This window comes from Plecotus auritus, assembly GCF_963455305.1.
Source record: "Plecotus auritus genome assembly, chromosome: 3".
NCBI classification, from domain to species: Eukaryota; Metazoa; Chordata; class Mammalia; order Chiroptera; family Vespertilionidae; genus Plecotus; species Plecotus auritus.
The window spans coordinates 202438757-202463045 of record NC_137772.1 but is presented as its reverse complement, the minus strand read 5'-3'; the positions used below and the strand labels follow the sequence as shown (position 1 = coordinate 202463045).

At 41.0% G+C, this 24289-nt stretch overlaps 1 protein-coding gene and 1 pseudogene across 2 annotated transcripts in view; one reads left to right on the top strand and one right to left on the bottom strand.

The window, feature by feature from the left end:
- Positions 1–24289, bottom strand: part of DUSP16 (dual specificity phosphatase 16) — a 93675-nt gene that overhangs the window by 31781 nt on the left and 37605 nt on the right. Inside the window, exons 3-4 of the mRNA XM_080663121.1 lie at positions 8919–9511; positions 7792–7930 (exon numbers count right to left, since the gene is read on the bottom strand). Coding sequence (XP_080519247.1) covers positions 7792–7930; positions 8919–9146 — 367 coding nt within the window. The 5' untranslated portion in view covers positions 9147–9511. The remainder of the gene's footprint in view (positions 1–7791; positions 7931–8918; positions 9512–24289) is intronic.
- Positions 10039–10641, top strand: LOC308244290 (calcium and integrin-binding family member 2-like; annotated as a pseudogene). Its single transcript has one exon. The product of its transcript is annotated as a calcium and integrin-binding family member 2-like (transcript).

Genomic DNA, 24289 nt, shown 5'->3' with positions numbered 1-24289 from the left:
TAGATATGGCCTTGCCAACTTAGAACTTGTATAAAATGGATAGCAATCATCTGACAATGAGTATTACTACTGACCTAGTCTTGTGAATTATCTACATGTGTGTGCTATGACCTCTTATTTCTCCAGCTATAATACATTGTGGATATCATGTGGATAAGAATTACATCTCACACTCCTTTATTTGTAATCACCAGCATTTAGCACAGTGCTTGGCACATAATTAGAATTCAATAAGTGTTTACTGAATCCTTCCTTGTTACAATGAATAGCTGTTGATGGATATAAGTCTTGTATATTTTTGGTATTCAAAAGGATTTCCTGATTCCATTCAAAGCCGAAAGCTATGTGGGCAAGGGTGGGGGCCCAGAAACTGCTTCCTATTCCTAGACCACAATGCCCTAGGAGACTCTCAGAGTAAGAGAGGCAGCACAGGGCAAGAAAAACATTTTTCTGCACACACCCTCCAAGTGCTTCTGCCTCATCTAGGGAACTGTACATGAGAGATGGAGAGAGAAGATTTTTCTTTGATGCCCCCCTAAGTCTAGAGAGTCCAGTAACACCTCCATGGTCATCCCAGATGAGGATGAAGTGGCTGCTGGATATGTCCACAGTGACCAGCCCAGGGCACAACACAGTGAGACTGTCAATCAGGAGATAATGCTATGAGTCAAGAGGAAAAAGTAATATGAGTCTGGTCTCTGGAGAATGACTCTTAAGAATCAAATTGACTAACTAGTAAACTGTCCCTGAATCACCGTACAACTCATTTCTCAGGCCTTCTATGTGAAGCTCAAAGATTTCTAATCCCCAAAGCCGGCTCTCCCATAAGACCACTTCTATCAACAGTCCTCTTTGTCCAGCTGCACACTTCCCTGGTGACTTCATAGAGCAGTAAGGAAGTTGACTGTACCTGTCCATAGGGTTCACACGTAAGTTCAAAAAACATTTAATGAGCGTCTATTATGAGCTGTACACAGTGCTGGGTGAAGGGGACAGTGGTAACCAAGACAGAAGCCCTCTCTGGAATTGTCAGTTTAGTAGGATACACATTAACCAAATAATTAGATGAATAATTAACTAATTATGGTAGGTAGCCAAAGGAGTGTATGTAACAGTGGAAACCAACTTTGCCTGGTAGCTAGGGAAGGCTTGACAACCTCAATGAATCCAGCAGGACACACAGAGGTGGGTTGAGGCCCAGGGAGATTGATGCTGCAGGCTTGGAGCACTGAGATAGGCCTGCAGAGCTACAATAAACAAACAAAAAACAAACTGAGGGCTTAAAGTAACATGAGATGAAGTTAGGCAGAAGCCAGTCACTATAGGGCCTTGTGAGTCAGTTAAGGATTTCAGAATTTATCCTAAGAGCACTGATGTATATTAAACTAGAGAGTGATATAATCAGAATTACATTAAAAATATAAAATAATCCCTGGCCTGTGTGGCTCAGTTGGATGGGCATCATCCCATGCATTGAGAGGTCACATGCACTGAGAGATCAGGGCCTATGCCTGGGCTTGGGGCTGGATCCCCAGTAGGGGGCATGCAATCAATGTTTCTCACTCCCTCCCCTTTCCGCTCTCTCTAAAATCAACAAAAACTTATATATATATATGTGTGTGTGTGTGTGTGTGTGTGTGTGTGTGTGTGTGTGTGTGTATATATTATAAAAATACAATTTGGGCTAGAGTATGAATAATGGGTTGAAAGATGGAAAGACAGAAGATGTGAGAAGACCAGTTAAGAGGCTCCTGAATCAATTTAAGGGAGGGATGATATTGGCTTAACTTAGTTGGTAGCAGAAGAAGAGCAGAGGTCAGAAGAAAGATGTGGCAATTGAGAGGTGACAGGAGTTGCAGCCCAATCCCCAAAGGCTCACAATACCCACCAAAAAAGGTACAAATCTGTCCTTCTGCTTTGAAAGGCTTGCATAATTTGATTTCATTTCCTCTCAATTCCTATTTCTCCCCTTCACAAAAAATTCCACTCTAGTTCTTGCTGCCCCATAAAATCTATTTTCATTCCTGACATTTTTAATCATGTTTCTCCCCTCAGCTAAAATGTCAAGGACCTTGCCCATCCAAATCTCACATCTTTCAAGGTTCAATTAAAATTTCACGGCCATAATCAAATCTTCCCCAACTTGCACAGACTACGTGGAGTCATCCCTTATCACTACATCATACAGTTTAGCACATTATGAATATCATGTGGATAAGAATTACACATGCTTCTCTGTTTCATCCACTTAGGTGTGCTTCCCCAAATTAACTACTAGATGCCCAAGGACAGAGGCAAGCCTTTTGCTTTTCTGGTATCCCACCCCCCCAGAGCCCAGCCCAACCACAAGAGTGCCCATCAAACACTGAGAGGCTGAATGAAAAAGTCTGGACCTGGCGTTGCTCCAGAGCACACAGATGACACTAACACGACCGGGGCAAGGGAAGACTGATGTCACCGCTGTCATCGAGGGTGCTTTTGTTTGCCTTGTGCAAAATATCAGGATGAGGAACTGAGGAACTATCTTTAGTCTGGTCTGCAGTCCATTTTTTAAAAAGACACAGCCTCAGGCATTATGTCAGCCACTGGTAGCTGGGAAATGACATAAACTGGCTTACCACACACTGGCAGGTAGTAATTGAAGAAAAGATGATCCAATTTGGATAACCTCATGCAAACGGAAGCTCAGAGCAGAGCCAGCAAATACACGGCAACCAGTAGGCAAAACAGCACCTGTTTTTAGTCTGTTTACAGTGGGTCTCAGTCACTGTGGCTCTTTAAACACGAGAACTGCCAATTCCTGAATAACTGCAGTACTTTTACTGAACTCCATTAATATCACTCTCTTTTACCACCAGGATTTGAAATGGGATGACTGAGGATTTCCCTTCTGTAGACGAAGGGACAGAAGAAATGCCACACCAGACAACAGAGCCGATGGTAACAATAGCACATACTGCAAAATCTATAACCAGACAATCAGGCTCTACAGTATTTCCATCAGGAAGAATAGTAATTGATTCCATTAAAGCAAAGCTAGAACTGCTGACTCCAGATCCCTGTTAAATAGAAAATTTAGAGCTAGGAGTGAATACATTTTTATTCACTCCTAGCTCATATTTAATAAAAATGTATTCACTCCTAGCTCTAACTTCCCTAGCAAATCAACTCAAAACAAATAAATGTGTATTTGGCCTTCAACCACAGCAAACATTAATCTAAGACTGTAGCTGTGTTCAGAGACGGAATGTTTATAAAAGCCCTTAGCGTTGTACCTAACACTGTACCTAATAGTAAGTGCTTAATAAATGGCATCTTCTGTCATGATTCAGAGCTATACTTCAGCATAGAACAGAGTACGCAGACTTTCATTTGGTGATCCCCGCTGGCTAAAATAACTTAATGCTTTAAAAATTTCTGTATACACAATATTTTTATATATTGCTCATTCCATAAAATGTGAAGAATATGACTCGGAAATCCACAGAGGCTGAGAGAGAGCCACCACAAAAAGAGCCTTTCAGGATAAGCCTGGTCTGAAATGGGCACACTTGGTCCCCAGTCTGGCTCCTGATGCATTCCAGAAGACCCTGGAATTACTGCGGATATGGGCCTTGGGCTCACAGTGAGGACAGGGAGGACTGGGGAGAGTCACCCAAGGGCTCTGTTATTTTCCTCATTTGTAAATGAAAGGGCTGAAGTCTGTGATTTATTTCTGTTTTTTTGCTGTAGGGTTATCCTGTGCCTCATCACAGGATAGAAATAAGTGCTGTAGAATTTAAAACTGTTGTGAGTCCTTTCTGCTTTTACTCGGAGTTATAACAGTAAGAAAAGAGAAAGAAATAATAGAACAGTATTTTTCATCTGAAGGTTGATCTTTATTTTTACTAAAATAACCCATTCATTATTCTTTTCTCTGTTAGCAAATTCAGTCATTTTTTCTTCTATTTTTACTTTCAACTTGGTACCCTTAGAAATATAACAAAGGCAAGTAGAATAAAGTCATATATGATAAATAAGTAAAGGACAAGAACAAAAATTATTTTTAAATGGAACTAGTTTTCTGAAGGTTAACAAGACCAAAAACGTTATCAATAAGTCAATGTTGGCAGCTATTTTGTTTTCTAACTCATAATGGTTTTTTTAAAAAAGACTATTGATATAGAGATTTCACATGCATTATCTAATATGATCCTCACAATAGGATCCTCAGTTCTAAAGACATTTTTATAAAACAAATATTACATCATACCCATTCTGTCATTTTATTGATTCGAATTCTTAAGTCTTATTTTTAAAGATGGCTGTGACAGGATGTACATCTTTAACTGTACTTATTTAATAACTGACTTTGAAATTTTTAAGTGGAAAAGTGGGAGACCTATGGCTAAACAGAATAATCAGTTGACATTTACATATATAAATTTACTTAGACCATTCTCAATTCAGTGGATTCAAGAACTTGTATTCTCCTATGAGTAGAGTGAGGTTTCAGAGCTGTTAGCTCTCACCAAAGTTCAGTATTTAAGGATCACCTAAATTAGCACTGTTTAATTGCAAGAGTATTTTTATCAAATCTTAAAATCATGTTTAAATCTACTTACACACATGGAAACATTTTCATATCAGATACTTTTCCCATAGCAGCAATATGCCTGCTCTACCTGAATAAATACACTTTGGAAATTGTTTATTTCAATACATTCTCAAGTTTTGCTCCACTTTTAGTTCCATTATTATTTAATATAATCATTTATATTCTAAACTAATAAAATGAATCATATGAAATATAAATGGTATAAACCTATATGCAAGCTAATCCTATTAATAAAAGCTTAATATGCTAAGTGTCCGGTCGACCGGTTGGCCATTCAACCAATCAAAGCATAATATGCTAATGATATGCTAAGGCCACCTAACCCCTCGCTATGACATGCACTGACCACCAGGGGACAGACAGTCCACCAGTCGACCAGTCGCTATGACGTGCACTGACCACCAGGGGGCAAACGCTCCGACTGGTAGCTTAGCTTGGTGCTGGGGTTTGGCCAATTGGGACTGAGCGAGACGGGCCGGACACACCCTGGAGCCCTCCCACGGTCCCTCCCTAGCTGGCCAACCTCCCATGTCCCTCCCCAGCCCCAATCATGCACCAGTAGGGTCCCTTGACCTGGCCTGCGCTCTCCGCAATCCAGGACCTCTCAGGGGATGTCAGAGAGCCGGTTTTGGCCCAATCCCGCAGGCCAGGCCAAGGAACCCAACTGGTACACGAATTCATGCACCAGTCCTCTAGTTTATATATCAAATATTTATTAAAAGTTTAAGAAGTGCCCTGACCAGGAAGCTCAGTTGGTTAGAGCGTCGTCCCAATACACCAAGGTTGCAGGTCAAATCCCCAGTCAGGGCACATACAAGAATCAACCAATGAATGCATAAACAAGTAGAGTAACAAATCAGTGTTTCTTTCTCTCTACTTCTCTCAAATCAATTTTTAAAAATTTTAAAACTTAAGTAGTGCTAGAGCCCTAGCCAGTTTGACTCAGTGGATAGAGTGTCAGCCTATGGACTAAAGGGTCCCTAGTTCAATTCCAATCAAGGGCACATGCCAGGTTGCAGGCTTGATCCCCAGTAGGGGGAGTGCAGAAGGCAGCCAATCAATGATTCTCTCTCATCACTGATGTTTCTCTCTCTCTCTCCCTCTCCCTTTCTCTCTGAAATCAATATATATATATATATATATATATATATATATATATACTCAAAACTCTTTTTTTTAAGAAAGTGCTAGAACTTGTGGGGAGCACAAGATGAACAAGACATTTTACTCAATTAAAAGAGAATCCAGTGGGGAGTTAAGCTAACAAATGAAAAAGATATATATATATATATATGAGCCTAAGCGACCTTTATGACCAGACGACTGATGACTGACTAGTAGCTATGACGTACATTGACCACCAGGGGGCAGATGCTCAATGCAGGAGCTGCCCCTGGTGGTCAGTGCGCTCCCACAGCCAACCTCCCACAGCTGGCCAACCTCCTGCGGTCCCTCCCCCACTGCCAGCCAGCCCCAATCGGGATTGGGCAAGATGGCCCTGATCGCCCCCGATCTCTGGCCAGGTCGAGGGACCCCACCTGTGATGAATTCCTGCACTGGGCCTCTAGTAACAATATGAAGTTAAATAAGATTTAAAGATAAAAATTAAAGATTTATGCAGGATAGTATAATATGACTATCAAATTAACCATTTTGTTTAGCATACTGACTGGGCTCAGAAAAAGGGAAAGTTGTTCAGGCAGGGGTTAAGGTCCTGGCTGAGGAGAGCTGCAGGTGTGGCCAATACAGGCAGAGTTCATTGCAGAACCGAGTTCTAAGTCTCAGGCTTAGGCTTGGGAATCCAGTTGCACTGGTCCCATTAACAAGATTCCAATGCAAAATCCCTCACAGTGGCCACAAGAACATGAAATGAGTTCCCAGACTCACCAACCTAGTTTGGTGGAACTCTACTAACAGTTGTCATATTTACTCCCAAGAAAAGAATGTGCCTACTACCAGAGCTAAAACCTAATACTATAATTCTCAGTTACAAAATTCTGAAAACTACATTCTAAGAAAAACTGGCTTCACTTAAGAATACTAATGGAGAGATCAGACAGAATCATAGCATAAACAAAAGGTGTGGCAATAGCTGATCTAAAAGAGACAAGAAACTGTCCTGTTCTTTGGGAACTGAAGCAAAGGCCAATAGAGAACTGGAGACACGGAAATCTAATCTAAACGTGCACAGAGTTTAACAGTGTTCACACACCAACAATTGATTAATCTTATTCTCTTAAAACTGAAATGTTTATACTTCTAACAACAAATTGCCAATAACATCAAGTTCACTTCACCCTCCTTGCGACATAAGACTAAAGGTGTGAAAATGATAGTATCAATGCCTTGTGTTTCTAGATCACGTTTTTAAAAGCACTCTTGCCTATCACTGTGGTAGAATCTGCCAGACACAACAGCTTTGTGTTAAAGGTTACTGTGCATTGTCAAACTGTATTCCCAGCTCTGTGATTGAGTGTGTGAAAGGGCTTTATCAGGGGAAGCAAAGGATGAACATTCTGCTTTGGAATTCAACAAGACAGAACTCCCACACCACCTTCCTTTGGGGCAGATATGAAATATTTAGTCTTCCCATGTACTTTGTAAAAATCATCTGGTTGCCTACCATTTGCAAGACTTCCTTTCAATTGTAAAAACAAAACAAGTAAATATTATTTTAAAATATTTCCCTTAATTATCAGAAGAAATAGTCTACATGCATCCTCTCCCTTCCTCATTGTTCACAATGTCCAAGAATTGTGATCTGATCGCTGGAGTTCACTTCACCTATAAATGTTTAATAAGAGATTGACACCAGAATACTGATCTGGTTCTTGCCACAGGGGGTGGCAACTAACACCAGGGCAGGGGCCGAGATGTAGAGCACCTGGTGTTCCTAGATCATGGGAAGCAGCTGGTGTTGAGCTAGCTATGTGGCACACAGAGCTATCTATGTGGCACTTCCAGTTAATAAATACCAAGTGAAGGGGCATTTGAACTAAGTCAAAAATTCACTGGCCACTGTGTAAGGATGACAGTATTTGAGCAATAGGATAGTTACAGCAATAAAACAAATCATTGGCCACCATAACCTCTAAGTGGTGACGATCCACTGTACTTTGAGCTCACTGTGAAACACTGCTTACTCACAGAGCTCATGAGATTTCAAGTCCTTTCATTTCTACCTCAGGCCTTACCTGCAAGCAGGTGGACGGAGCTGAAGCACTTCTCCAGTTTACCCAGAAGTACAGTGAGAAAACAGTCTGAAGACAGAGAAGCAACATCCTGGGAGCTCTGATCGTAAACTACAACCTTCTGACTGCAGTCGATGTCGACCTAAAATGCAAATGTGAGACTGTTAGGAAGGACATGGAGAAAAACAATCCCAAAAACTGCTGGTGCTGAAGCAAATGAGTGCTTCCTGTTTTCAATTAAAAATTTGAGGGGAAAAAAACAAAAACGAGATACAGTCAACTTACTGGATAAACCTAGCATATACCAGGTATATGGTTTAAATGCTTGTAAAAATCAACTTTTACAGGCAACTTGATGCTATTTCTGTGTAGATGTGCTAAAAACTACTTGGCTTTAAATCCTTAACACTCTAAAAGGGTAAAGCATAAAAACAAAATAAACGTAACAGCCCTTGAAATAAAAAACATTTAAAAATGGTTTCTATATAACAAAGAAATCAGTTGTTTAATAAAATTAAAACATGAACTCACTTTGATTCCTAAAGAAAAGAAATAGCCTTATCTATCACAAATGGAACTTTTGGATACTAGGAATAACTCCTTGAGGATAATATGCTTATGTCCTGACCAATGTTACCTTACTTTCCCATAAGTCAAAAGCACTTTCTAATATAATTTTTCTGTTTTTCCAAGGCAATTGAAAAGAATAATTTCCTTTCAGTAAATTTTTAGGTAATACCAAATAATGTATTACTACCTTGTCAATACATATATTACATGTTAATACATAATTACCAATAAATTACTAATAATATAATTATTAACTATAACTTTGTATTAGTGTTTAATTTAAAAAAACAATTTTAACAAGTCATTAATGGAAAAGCAGCCCCTGACCAAATTAAAACAAGTTAACCTCTCTGTTTAGTTTAGAAGTATTCTTAAATGTGACAGTTTGGTTAATAAATTTCTTGAGGCATCATAAGGTACCAAAGTTTAAAAAGCAATCAAACTTCCTCAAATTATTTTCTCCCCTTTAAAAGGAGGCCTTGTTTAAAAGGCCTTTAAATTTATTTCTCCCCAATCAGTGTGTCCATTTATTCTAAAAAGGAAAAAAATAAAGCATTTACCTTATGTTTTGCTGAATGCTGGATGAGTTCTGTAATTAACACTTTGTCCTGTTGCAACCTTCGCTTCATAAGCTTGGAACAGTTGATATTAATGGCTTCCAAAATGTGGGATGTATTGTATTCCACAAATGGCCGGCTATCAATTAGCAGCACTTTTTCCGTTCCACTTTCCAGCAGAGCCACCAAGCTCTCAGTAACAATTTGAGTCCCAATCATCTCATGGGCCATGGCAACAGTAAGTCCTCTTTTCCCACCTCCTCCTTTAATTTGCCACGATGATGTAATGGTGGTGTGCTCAAAGGCTCAGCCACTCCATTGTACTAACATGTATGAGGTCAGGCTTGTGGTAACTGGCAAAAGGAGAGTTAAACCCATTTTCAGCAAAAGCCCTCCAAGTGAATGTCTCTTTCTCTTTCCCGTTGATGTGCTCTTGCAAAGGACTCCGTCCACAAAGCAGCCCCTCACATTTGATTCATAAAGAGATGACTGGAATAACCATCCCACAACAAAAGATGCTTTGGGGCAGCCGGTGCATTACGTCATTCTTTACCTTTGCTCCCTCGCTCCAACAGCTTGGCACTGGGCTGAAAAGCCTACATAAAGAGAGAGAGACAGACAGACAGAAAACAAAACAAGGGGTCAAAAAAAGAAAGAGCGTCGGATTAGAGAGAGTATATGATTCACAATATTTACTCCATTAATGTAATTCCATACTTGATGCACTGTTTCATTTGAACAAACAAACAAAAAGGACAATTGGGTATGGCTTCAGAAAAGCATTCTAATGATAATTCAGTTTCACCTCAAATTATGAAAACACAGAGAAGACAAAACAAGACACACTCTTGAATTATAATCACCAGGGGCATGAAATTAAAAGAGCTATATAAAGCTGCTTGAAGTTTTATTATTCCAAATGGTTATTCTCCCTTTTCTTTGCTTATTTCTTAAAAAATAACACAAAAGAACAATAGCCTAGAACCAGGGTAGCAATCCCCTTTTTTCAGAACCACAACAAAAATATTTTCTTGCAGGCACACCTCTCCAGGGGACTGCACGGTGGGATGCACCAGGAGCCGGGAAGCAGCAGTGGGAGGCAGCGCCCGGGTGGCTGCGCACCATGGGGAACAAGTAGACCATCTTCACGGAGGCGCAGCTGGACAACTACCAGGACTGCACTTTCTTCAATAAGAAAGACATCCTCAAGTTGCACGCGTGGTCCTACGAGCTGGCCCCCAACCTGGTCCCCATGGACTACAGGAAGAGCCCCATCGTCCAGATGCCAGAGCTCCGGGAGAACCCATTCAAGGATCGGATCAGGAAGTCCTTCTCAGAGGACAGTGAGGGCAACCTCACCTTCGACGACTTCATGGACATGTTCTCGGTGCTCTGCGAATCGGCACCCCACAACCTCAAGGCCAACTACGCCTTCAAGATCTACGACTTCAACACAGACAATTTCATCTGCAAAGAGGACCTGGAGATGACGCTGGCCCGGCTGACCAAGTTGGAGCTGGAGGATGAGATGATGCTGGTATGTGACAAGGTCACCGAGGAGGCCGACCTGGACGGCGGCGACAAGCTGGGTCACTCCGACTTCGAGGACATGATCACCAAGGCACCCAAGTTCCTCAGCACCTTCCATGTCCAGATCAGAGGACGGCCGAGGTCCCGAGCCCGGACACCCACCGTCGGTCCACCTCTGCTGTCTGCACAGTTTTGACCTCCCAGATCCCAGGATGGGAGCTGCAGCCTCTGGGGCTGACACCCATCTACATTTCCTCGGCCCTTTCAGCAAAAAATCCTTCACCGGGGGAGGGCTTGCCAGGCTCCTGTGGTCCACACCAGGCACCACGGCCCCTCACAGGCCTTCCCTCTGCCCCCCGACTACCCCTGTGCCTGGTCCTCTCCCCTCAGAAATGCCTCCCCACAAGGGGAAGGCCGGGCACCTGAGGGCAGTGGGGGGGAACCAACCTGTCCATGTGCTAGAAACACAATCGGGCCACCCAGGGCAAAGGGAGGAGAAGACCACAAGATTTTTTTTTTAATATATTTTTATTGAATTCAGAGAGAAAGGGAGAAGGAGACGAAGAGAGATACCTCAATGATGAGAGAGAATTGTTGATTGGCTGCCTCCCGCATGCCCCCTAATGGGAATGGAGCTCGCAACCCGGGCATGTGCCCTGACCAGGAATCGAACTGTGATCTCCTGGTTCATAGGTCATCGTTAAACCACTGAGCCACACCAGCTGGCTGGGCGAGGATGATATTTTCATGAACTATGCAATCTTTTTGTTTTGTTTATTTTATTGTTTTTTAAATTCTTTATTGTTTAAAGTATTACATGAGCATCCTTTTTCCCCCCATTGACCTCTCCCCCGCTACCCCTTCCCCCAAGCACAAGCCCTCACCCCCCCTACTGTCTATGTCCATTGGTTTTGCTCATATGCATGTATACAGTTCAAGTCCTTTGATTGATCTCTTACCCCCACACTCCCCGCCTTCCCTCATAGGTTGGACAGTCTGCTCCATGCTTCTATGTCTCTGGTTCTATTTTCGCTCATCAGTTTATGTCGTTCATTCCACAAATGAGTGAGATCATGTGATATTTATCTTTCTCTGACTGGTTTATTTCACTTAGCATAATGCTCTCTAGTTCCATCCATGCTGTTGCAAATGGTCAGAATTCCTTCTTTTTTACACAGCATAGAATTCCATTGTGTAGATGTACCACAGTTTGCTGATGATTCACCGACTTGTGGACAGTGCACACCCGTGAGGATGCCTCGTGGTTGGGAAGGGCGGACACTGGGACAGGACCCTGGGGCCCACGGTTCACATAGCTTCACACTGGGAAGGGCAGGGAAGGGGGGCGGGGAGGCAGGGAGATGAGATGGGGGCAGGTGGGGCAGGCAGCAGCCCAGCCATGGGGTTGGAGAAAGATTGCACAGCCTATTCAGTCTTTCTCTAACCACATGGTTGGGCTGCCGCCTGCCCCCATCTCATCTCCCCACCTCCCCGCCCTTCCCAGAGTGAAGCTATGTGAACCGGGAGCCCCAGGGCCCTGTCCCAGTGTCCACCCTTCCCAACCACAAGGCATCCTCATGGATGTGCACTGTCACAAGTCTGTGAAATGAGAGTAAAAGGCTTTCCTGTCCAAAAAAAATTTTTTCTGATGGTTTGAGAATTACTGTAATGGTAATTATAGTACACATACACACACACTCACTCACATATGCACACACACACCAAGGAGCAAATAGCACACACCCCTTTAAATTGCCCTCAGGAAAGAGAGGAGAGGCAGGGTACAGGAGGTTCTATAAATTCCAGTTGCCTTTTAAGAAAGAGAGATTAAAATGGCTGATATCCTTGCCATACCAACCGCTGAGCTAATTGATGGGTATACCCAGCTCCATCCAAGACAGTCTCAGCTATAACCCGGGCCAGTCCCCCAAACTCCCCTGGAGTTCCCTGACCCTTTATAGCCTTGTGCCTCATTCTTAAGAGAATCACTGACTCACTCCTTAGAAAATCTCACACCCTAAACCTGGGACTCAAGGACAGCAACCTACACATAACAAAACCCTTCACACTAGACCCAATGCTTCCCTGTCTTGCCAAACTCCTATAATCAACCATTTCCTAATTGACACTAGTTGGAGTTTTGTGACCACATCTTGGACCTCACTCTGGCCTTCAATATTCTCAGATTCCTATCTCCCCTGGTCCATCTGTTTATATGAAATTCTCTACTCCATAAAACTAGATGTCTATGGGCATTCAACTTCTAGAGGATAAACTACTTGATGGCAGAGGTTTTGTATAACATTTCTTACCTCCACAGTGCTTTGTGCTTAAGATAATTTGCAGTATTATAAGTATAATCCTCCTTTTTCCAAAAACAATGTAAGATACTAAGTAAATATCTGATTAACTGAATTCAGATCAGGATGGTAGGGCCCTCAAACATCACCGGGTCCCACTTCCTAATTTTAGACTTACAAATTAGAAACTGAGGCACAGAGAAGAGGTAGGAGAACACAAAGAGAAGTGGCCTGGCCATGTACATGTTACATAACTTTGGACCAATCATGTCATCTCTCTGAACGACAGTTTCCTCATCTAGAACATGTGGATGTAATACTGGCCTTGTCTCCTCATAGTTTGTTTTTAGGACAAAATTATCTAGGTTCTCTAAATCAAGTAAGTGAAAAAGCAACTACACATCATTATACAGGGAAAGGAGGGGAAATGGTGAACAGAGCGGCCCTGCATCTGGAATCTAAAAGACACCACTCAGCAGCTAAAAACAGAAGCTACTCCATCCTCCCACAGTCCAGCTTCAACCAAGCTGTGTCCTTCATATGGAGCCAGACACACAGTGAGAAGGCACCTGAGAAATCATCTCATCTCCCCCACATTTTACAAATCAGCTCCACAGACTACATTATTTATCCATTTCTTGTCTTCATTGTATTAAGGTATTTATTTTTAGTATAGCTTAATGGCAAGAGGCACAAAAGTCATCTCCATCTTCAAATGAAGAAGCCAGGGCAGAGAATTTGTCCTACCAATCAACTAATGCACTTACAAAGCACCTGCCAAGGATACAGCACTGAACCAAATCAAGTCCTGACTGTTCAGTGACACAGTTCACAGCCATGTAAGGTCCTGTACGCACTTTGTCTGATTCCCAAAACAGGGCTCCTACTACTGGGTTACCCTGTTTTCCCTAAGTGCCTGTCCCATAATGACACTGAACTGAGAAAGAATGACGCAACTTGTCCATGAGGGTGCCCGGGTGGCACAGAAAGTGGAAATATGAGAACAGGAGCAAGTGGACTCCAACAATGGCTCTGAGTCTCCGAGTCTGATTGGCTCCTCGCAATGATAAAATCCGGAGGGGACAAAGCAGTTATCTGGGTTAGCAGATCAATGGACAAAGGGAGGGAGATGACAGCAAACATGCAAAAGCTGACTTAGAAAGTTCTCATCTTTGCTTCCCTTCAGCCGAATCTCATAAGCCCAAATCACTGAAACCAACAACAGGTTACGGCAAACAGTTTTACCAGGCGGAAAACGGTCATTCTTACCCAGAGAACTGGAGCCAGGAATTCCACATACAAAAAAGACACTTTCCTGACCAAGCAAAGGTCTGGTCAAAGGGACCCTAAGAGGAGAATGTGATCGAAGCAAAGGATGGAAGTAACATGAGGATCCCTGTCCTGAGGCCAGCTGGAGCCGTCCTATTATGCCTTTATGCCCAATGTCAGATTTCCCCCAAATCGACTATGGCAACGGCACATGTGTGTCGTCTCCCTTCAGAAGACAACTAAGTAACACTTTTCTATACATACAATAAAGCTTTCTATTTCTCTAAAATAAAAACTAACATTTATCATACTAAAGACCAGTAACCTTAACCAAGGCCACGGAACAAACATTTGCAAAGTATTTCACTTTCAGAAGTAAAGTTTTTTAAAACTGTATTTACAAAGGTTTAGAGATAGGCTAAGGCAACATTTTAGTATAACAAAATGACTATACCAATCAGGGAATAAAATGGGCAAATCCCCTTAAAAATGCCAACTGGGGTAGAGCTTACATTCCAGCAAACAATTTGTTTTATATTTATTACATTTAATATTAACATGAGTTGTAGAAGAGCCTTTCCCCCTTTTTTTAAATTTCTTTATTAAGGTATTACATATGTGTCCTTATTGCCCCATTACCCCCCACCTCCCATTCATGCCCCCACCCCCCTGTTGTCTGTGTCCATTGATTAGGCTTACATGCATGCATATAAGTCCTTTGGTTGATTTCCCCCCCTTACCCCCACCCTCCCCTACCTTCCCTGAGGTTTGACGTTCTGATTGATGTTTCTCTGCCTCTGGTTCTATTTTTGTTCATCAGTTTATGTTGTTCATTATATTCCACAAATGAGTGAGATCATGTGATATTTATCTTTCTCTGCCTGGACTATTTCACTTAGCATAATGCTCTCCATCTCCATCCATGTTGTTGCAAATGGTAAGAACTCCTTTTTTACCACAGCGTAGTATTCCATTGTGTAGATGTACCACAGGTTTTTTGGGGGGTTTTTTGTGTGTGTTTTTTTCCCTCTAATTAATTCCCTTTTATTTTTTTTATTAAGGTATTATATGTGTACATATCTTACCATTGCCCCCCACCCCACTCCCATACATGCCCTCACCCCCCAATGTTTTGCATCCGTTGGTTATTCTTACATGCATGCATATAAGTCCTTGGGTTGATGTCTTATTTCCCCCACCTCTCTCTAACCTTCCTGCTGTAATTTGACAGTCTATTTGATGCTTTACTGCCTCTGTATCTATCGTTTTGTTCATCAGTTTATAATGTTTTTTATTATCCACCAATGAGTGAGATCATGTGGTATTTTTCTTTCATTGACTGGCTTATTTCACTTAGCATAATGTTCTCCAATTCCATCCAGGTTGCTACAAATGGTAAGAATTCCTTCTTTTTATGGCAGCATAGTATTCCATTGTGTAGATATACCATAGTTTTCTGATACAGTCATCTGCTGACGGGCACCTAGGCTGTTTCCAAATCTTAGCTATTGTAAATTGTACTGCTGTGAACATAGGGGTACATATATCCTTTCTGATTGGTGTTTCTAGTTTCTTAGGATATATTCCTAGGAGTGGGATTACTGGGTCAAATGGGAGTTCCATTTTCAGTTTTCTGAGGAAACTCCATACTGTTCTCCACAGTGGCTGCACCAGTCTGCATTCCCACCAGCAGTGCACGAGGGTTCCTTTTTCTCCGCATCCTCGCCAACACTTGTCGTTTGTTGATTTGTTGATAATTCTGACAGGTGTGAGATGATACCACATTGTCGTTTTGATTTGCATCTCTCTGATAATTAGTGACTTTGAGCAGGTTTTCATATGTCTCTTGGCCTTCCTTCTGTCTTCTTTCGAAAACTGTCTATTTAGATCAGTTGCCCATTTTTTGATTGGGTTATCTTCTTTTTGTTAAGCTGCATGAGTTCCCTGTAAATGTTGGAGATTAAACCCTTATCGTTGATATCATTGGCAAATATGTTCTCCCATGAATGTGGGCTTTCTGGTTTTTTTATTGATGATTTCCTTTGCTATGCAAAAGCTTTTTATTTTGATGTAGTACCATTTGTTTATTTTCTCTTTAGTTTCCATTGCCCTAGGAACAGTATCAGTGAAGAAATTGCTTTGGCGTATGTCAGAGATTTTTGTGCCTATGGATTCCTCAAGTATTTTTATGGTTTCCTGTCTTATGTTTAAGTCCTATATCCATTTTGAGTTAATTTTTGTGTATGGTGTAAGTTGGTGGTCTAGTTTCATTTTTTTGCATATATCTGTCCTATTTTCCCAACACCATTTATTGAAGATTTGTCTTGACTCCATTGTATGTTCATGCCTCCTTTGTCAAATATTAATTGAGCATAGTGGTTTGGGTCAATATCTGGATTCTCTATTCTATTCCATTGGTCTATATGTCTGTTCTTGTGCCAGTACCAGACTGTTTTGAGAACAGTGGCTTTGTAGTACGGCTTGAAATCTGGTATTGAGATCCCACCTACTTTGTTCTTCTTTCTCAGGATTGCTGTGGCTATTCGGGGTCTTTTTTTATTCCAGATGAATTTTTGGAGAGTTCTTTCTAGGTCTGTGAAATATGCTGTTGGTATTTTAATGGGGAGTGCATTGAATCTATAGATGGCTTTGGGTAGTATGGACATTTTAATGATGTTGATTCTACCAATCCATGAACATGGCATGTTCTTCGATCTGTTCCTCTATCTCTTTTTTCAGTGTCCTGTAGTTTTCCGCGTATAGGTCTTTTACCTCCTTAGTTAAGTTTATTCCTAGGTATCTTAATTTTTTTTGGTACGATGGTAAATGGGATTGGTTTTTTAGTCTCTCTTTCTGTAAGTTCACTATTGGTGTATAGAAATGCCATAGATTTCTTGGTGTTAATTTTGTATCCTGCTACATTGTTGAATTCATTTATTAAGCTATTAGTTTTTTGATGGAGTCTTTAGGGTTTTTTATGTACAATAACATGTCATCTGCAAATAAGGACAGCTTTACTTCTTCTTTTCCAATTTGGATGCCTTTTATTTCTTCTTCTTGTCTAACTGCGATGGCTAATACTTCCAGTACTATGTGGAACAGGAGTGGTGAGAATGGGTATCCCTGTCTTGTTCCTGTTCTTAGGGGAAATGGTTTTAGTTTTTGCCCATTGAATATGATGTTAGCTGTGCGTTTATCATATATGGCTTTTATTATGTTGAGGTATGATCCTTCTATTCCCACCTTGCTGAGAGTTTTTATCAAGAAAGGGTGTTGGATTTTGTCAAATGCTTTTTCTGCATCAATTGATATGAGTATGTGATTTTTATCTCTCTTTGTTTATGTGATGTATCACATTTATTGATTTGTGGATATTGTACCATCCTTGCATTCCTGGGATAAATCCTACTTGGTCATGGTGTATGATCTTTCTGATGTAGTGCTGGATCCGATTTGCTAGAATTTTGTTGAGGATTTTGGCATCTATGTTCATGAGGGATATTGGCCTGTAATTCTCTTTCATTGTGTTGTCTTTATCTGTTTTTGGTATTAGGCCCTAATAATTAGGGTGATGCTAGCTTCATAGAAGGAGCTTGGAAGTGTTCCTTCCTCTTGAATTTTTTGGAATAGTCTGAGGAGGATAGGTTTTAGTTCTTCCTTGAATGTTTGGTAAAACTCCCCTGTGAAGCCGTCTGGCCCCGGGTTTTCATTTGCTGGAAGCTTTTTGATGACTGCTTCAATTTCTTCCATAGTTATTGGCCTATTGAGATGTTTAGATTCATCCTGATTGTGTTTTGGAAGGTTATATTTTTCTAGAATATGTCTATTTCCTCCAGGTTGTCCAGTTTGTTGGAATAGAGTTGTTCATAGTATTTTTTAACAATCCTTTGTATTTTGGTGGTGTCTGTTGTTATTTCTCCTCTTTCATTTCTGATTTTGTTTATTTGGGTCCTCTCTCTTTGCTTCTTGGTGAGCCTGGCTACAGATTCATCAATCTTGTTTATCCTTTCAAAGAACCAGCTCTTGGTTTTGTTGATCTTTTGTATTGTTTTTTTGGTTTCAATGTCGTTTATCTCCGCTCTGATCTTTATTATTTCCTTCCTTCTACTTACACTGAGCTTTTCTTGTTGCTCTCTTTCTAATTCTTTGAGTTGTAGGGTTAGGTAAGTTATTACCATTGTTTCTTGTTTTTTGCAGTAGGCTTGTAGAGCTATGAACTTCCCTATCAAGACTGCTTTCACTGTGTCCCATAGATTTTGGATTGTTGTGTTTTCATTGTCATTTGTTGCGGTGATTTTTTTATTTCTTCCTTATCTCTCTGGTAACCCAGTCAGTTTAATAGCATGCTGTTTAGTCTCCATATGTTTGATTTTTTTTGGATTGTTTTTATTGTAGTTGATTTCCAGTTTTATGCCACTGTGATCTGAGAAGATGCTTGATATGATTTCTATCTTCTTGAATTTGAAGAGACTTTGCCTATGACCCAACATAAGGTCTATCTTTGAAAATGACCCATGTGCACTTGAGAAGAATGTACATTCTGTGGCTTTGGGGTGAAATGTTCTGAAGATGTCAATTAATTCCATCTGGTCTAGTGAGTCATTTAGGATTGATGTTTCTTTGCTGATTTTTTGTTAAGAGGATTTGTCCAGTGGTGATAGTGGGGTATTAAAGTCTCCTACTATGATTGTATTGCTGTCAGTCTCTCCTTTGATATCCTCCAGGAGTTTTTTTATGTATTTGGGTGCTTCTGTATTGGGTGCGTATATGTTTACCAGAGTTATTTCTTCTTGTTGGATTGCTCCCTTTAGTATTATGAAGTGCCCTTCCTTATCTCTTGCTATGTCCTTCACTTTGAGATCTAATTTGTCAGATATAAGTATTGCTACCCCAGCTTTTTTTTCATTTCCATTCGCCTGAAAAACCTTTTTCCATCCCTTCACCCTCAGTCTGTGTGCGTCTTTTTTTCTTAGGTGGGTTTCTTGTAGACAGCATATATATGGCTCATGTTTTCTTATCCAATCCGTTACCCTATGTCTTTTGATTTGGGCATTTAATCCATTTACATTTAAAGTTATTATTGATAGGCACTTGTTCGTTGCTATTTTTATTCTTTACCCCTGTGTTCCTTCTTCGCTTCATATATATATGGATATATATATATATATACACACACACACACACACACACACACACACACATATATATATATATATATATATATATATATATTTTTTATAGCAGACCCTTTAGCATTTCTTGCATTGCTGCTTTGGTGGTAATAAACTCCTTCAGTCCTTTTTTTGTCTGTGAAGCTCCTTATTTCACCCTCAATTTTAATTGGTAGCCTTGCTGGGTACAGTATTCTTGGATTCAGACCCTTCCTTTGCATGACTTTGTATATTTCATTCCATTCCCTTCTGGCCTGATGTGTTTCTGTTGAGAAATCAGTTGCTAGTCTGATGAGCAATCCTTTGCAGGTAATTTTCTGTCTGTCTCTGGCCACTTTTAAGATTCTTACTTTGTTGCTGGTGTTTGCCAATTTAATTATATTGTGCCTGGGCGTCAGTCTTTTGGGGTTCATTTTGCTTGGGACTCTGTGAGCTTCTTGGATTTGTGTGGGTTTTTTCTTCCCTATATCAGGGAAGTTTTCTGTCATTATTTCTTCAAACAGGTTTTCTATTCCTTGTTCAGTTTCCTCTCCTTCTGGAACCCCTATTATGCGGATGTTGTTTTGTTTCGTGTTGTCCCAAAGTTCCCTTAGGCTCTCCTCCTGCTTTTTAATTTTTTTTTTCTAGAAGCTGCTCTACTTGGGTATTTTTTCCTACCTTGTCTTTTAGCTCACTGATGCGGTCCTCTGCTTCTTCTAGTCTACTCTTGATGCTTTCTATTGAGTTCTTTACAGCAGCAATGTCATTTTTCATTTCTTCTTGGTTCTTCTTCATTTCCTCTTGGTTCTTACTCATATTGTTGAATTTGTCTTCCATTCTTTTCAGCCACCTTATGACCATTTCTCTGAATTCTTTCTTTGGCAGGTTGCTTGCCTCCATTTCTTTTACTTTCTTTTCTGGTTATGCCTGCTTTTCTTTCATATGCAGGCTGTTTCTTTGTCTCCCCATGGTCTCTCTTCTCTGGGTGTCTGGTTATGTAATTCTCTCTCTCCTGCATTGATTTAAAGGCATAAAATACAACACAACCAGGTACAACACACAAGGCACTGAACAGAAATGTATTCACGATATTAATAATCCCAAATAAAGGTGACCACCAGAGAAAGGCAAATTAGGGGATAGGAGAGAAAGAACAAGAGAGAAAAAAAAAGAAAGGAGTGCCAAAATGAAATTAGGAAAAGGAAAAAAAAAGTAAGAGAGAAAAGAAAAAGAATAAGAAAGAAAAGGGAAACAAATTATATATATGGGGAGAAAACTCCAATAGAACAGCCACTAATCCCAACAAATGCCAGCAACAAGTACCTGGAGATGAATACAAACTACAAACAACAACTAATATCAAGTGAGGCGAGGAAAAACAGATGCAAAAAACAAACAAAAACAAAACAAAACAAAAAAAGAATAAGCAAAACAATCTCACAAACAAGCATAAAAAATTGATATAATCAACATTAAAGCAAACAACAACAAAAGGACAGAGAGAAAAACAATTTTTTGGATAGTGAAGACAGAGAAGAGAGAGGTGTGTATGAACTCTGAGCAGGGGATTGGAAATTAGATATATAAGTAGGGTGAAATTTTAACAGGGGGTAAAAAGAAAGAATAGGGAAAATCTAAAGCAGGAAAAGGGTAAGAGAAACAGGACAACAAAAGGGCAAAAGTTAGGAAGAGAGTGATGGCATAATGGTAGAGTTGAGATAGAGTAGAATGATGCTAAAGGAAAGATGAAAATAGAATGTAGAACACTAATCTCAAAGTCAAATAAAGAGAAAATAAAATGACACTTTTTTTAAAAAAAGGTAAAATAGTAGTAGTAATAATACTGATTGAAAATAAAAATGTAATAATTAAAAAGGTAAAATAAAGTGAGGAAAAAAGAAAAAAATAGTTTCTTAAGTAAAAGATGAAAAATAAAAAAAATAAAAAATAAAAATAAAATGTGCAGTAGTGAAGGTCATTCACTTCCTCTATTGTTCTGTTTGGCACACCTGTTTCCTAGTCAGGACAGTATTGCAGTTCCCTGCATTCCACTGCTCCTCAGTGTTGTAAGCCCATCCTGATTTTTAAGCAGGCAGTGCGTCTTAATTTCTTGTATTCCTTTATTTGTGATTACACAAGAGTCAATTTGTGATTCAGCCCCTGGGTGGCAGTGCTTCTGGATTGACCTCTGGGTCTATTGGTCCTCTCTAGCCTGTGCTTAGATTCTGCTTTCCCCGTGGCATTCAATACCAGCTTGTGGGAGTGGGCTACCCCAGAGCTGGTTCTCCAACAGTCACTCCCCGCTCTGATCCCCAGGTTTCAGGAAAACAACTTTCCCCTGCAGTCTCCTAGGGTGTCCCCAACTGGGTGATCCTATGTACTGGGCTCAGTAATCAGAAGCAAGGATTCAAAGAGAAAAAAGCGCAAGTGTACGAACTCTGGGTATGCGCGCAAGCCTGCGCAATCCCCGTTTCCCCCGTGTCCAAGCAGCCGGCACACTCCCAAAATTATTGGGCTGTCCTCTGCGTCAGATCAAAATGGGTTGCTTTTAAGAGATCCCCTCTGTTAGCAGCTCTGAGGACCCCCTTCCACATTCATGGATCATGCCAGCCCCAACAGCCATGGATTTTTCTAGGTGCAGACTTCCCCTGGTCCTCCAGCTCCCGCAGTACACATTTCTCTGTCCTGCCGGGACCAGAGACTTCACCTTATCCCAGGCAAAATCTGACCTTTCCGTGGTGGAGTGTACAGATCCTCTGAATCCACGTGTTTGCGCCAATTGGGGACTGGTGCTCTGGGGTTCGCAGCTGTTCAGTGGGTGCCACAGTGGTAGATTTTCAGGCTTCCGATAACATCCACTTTCCCCTTCAAGATGGCGCCGTCTCCACATCAGAGCCGGTGGCTCCGGGAGGGAACCCCGCAGCAGTGAGGGCTGCCCTGTCAGGGGACCCCAGTCCAGCAGTCCCCCACCTTCTCCTGGAGTATATCTGTCCCTTAACTCTCCAACAGACACTCCCCGTGCGACCCTCAGCTGTTCTTTCTATCTGCTCCAGGACAAGGCTCGGGACACATCTGTCTATTCCGCCGCCATTTTTTTTCCGAGCCTTTCCCCTTTAATACACAATTTTTTAAGTTTTTCTGTGTCATTTATTTTATGTTTTAGACTCCATTTGGTTACATATAGAAATGTATCTTTGATTTTATAATGAAAATCGAGAGTTTTATCTATTGAAATTCACTCTGCATCCAACTTTGCAAGAATATCAATGAAATAAAGTATAGTACTGCCCTGGCCAGTGTGGCTCAGTTGTTTGGGTGTTGTCCTGTGCACCAGAAGGTTGCTGGTTCCATTCCCAGTCAGAGCACATGCCTAGGTTGTGGGCTTGATCCCCGGGGAGGGGAAGGGAGAGGGGTGTGCAGGAGGCAAGCTGATTGATGTTCTGCTCTCAGATAGATGTTTCTCTCTCTCTCCCTTTCCCTTCCTCTCTTTCTAAAACCAATTATAAAAATCTTTTAAAAATAAAAATCTTTTAAAATATTTTTTAAAGTATACTACTAAATTAGTTGTGGTCAGAGAACCATAAGTCAAGACTATTTTAATGATAAGGTAAACTTGTGGAAGGAGCAATATAAAGCCCAACTGTTTAAAAAAATTTGCCATTAATTAGCTACGAGGAAAAATGTTTTGTTTTTATGTTCTTCAGTACTTGCAGCCTTTAAAGCTAGTGCCAAACAAGAAAATTTTAAAAATATTAAAGTCCTTCTTAAATTGTTCTATTAAGCAGCTCTCTCCTCTTCTAAGATGAGGCACCATTCTTTTCAACTTACCAGATGCAATCCTGGCTTCTAGGTCAGGCATACCGACACTAGGTATATATTTTATACACACACACACACACACACACACACACACACACACACACACACACGGTGAGCACCCTTCTCAGGCACGGTTGCCACATCTACCCATGGGTTATTTTCTGTCAACAGTACTCTGCTGCCCTAGCATACCTACCCCACCAAGGGCCACACAAGGCCCACAGCACGAGGGCCCTGAACACCCCACTGGTCTGAAAAGTGGGATCCATGAGAAGGCGGGGTTACCCTCCAAGAGGCATGTTTCCATTTTAAACACTTCTTTTACACAAATCCTCAGGAGGAGGAAAAGGATCCTATGACTATGCGGTGCTTAAAGGGCCTGTTCAGTGAGTAGAGTGACGGAGCCTTATTTGGTTGAGCTTGAGCTCAAAGTTCAAATTCTCAGAGAATTTATGGGAAGGATATAATCAGGTGAGAAGTTTACTTTTATTAAACTACAGGCTAGTCTTAATTTTTTTTTCCCTTCAATAAAACGGAAGAAATAGGCAACAAGATACACCAAACAGCTTTTCAGTAGAGCCTTAAGCATAAACTTTTAGTAACAGAAAATTGGAACAAATCACAAGGGAAAAAAGCAAGCTACTACGTCTGGAAGCAAGCAAGAACACACTGCACATTGACCATCTTCACTCTACACCGACTAAAGCAACTTTGCCTCATATGCTGTGGGTTAACCCTGGCAGGAACTCTAAGGTCTGATATCTGGTAAAATATATTCAATTAAAAGCACACACACCATATTAACCAAAGCCAAGAAGGCTATATGAGCTTCATATGCTTTTTAGTTGCTTATTAATGTCTTCACTATATTTTCTTACCCCAAAATAGAGGACACATATTCTGACACGTGGTGGCAATATGGAATAGACTGCTTGAAGCACAACTGTCTAGATAGTAACTAGACAAGACGACAATACTTGTTAGCACCATAAAATCCAGTCACCTCGCACCAACTTAACAGCACTGTTGGAAGAACCCACTCCTACCAGAGGCTCCAGTGTTCACATATGTCTCGGGGATCCACAGATAAAGGCTGGAAGAGCTGCCATCCTCCACAGACTAAACGTAATGCCTTTGCTGCAGATACAGGCCAGCCCGGACGGAGTCCAGATCTGGGAGAAGTCCTCACCATTTCTGCTAAGGGAGAGCCCTGCACTCTTGGAACTGGCTCAGGTGGCCCCCGTCTTTCTTTCTTAGCACTGCCTCCTGGTAATGTTCACCTGTTTCACCAGCTCCCCCTTCCCTG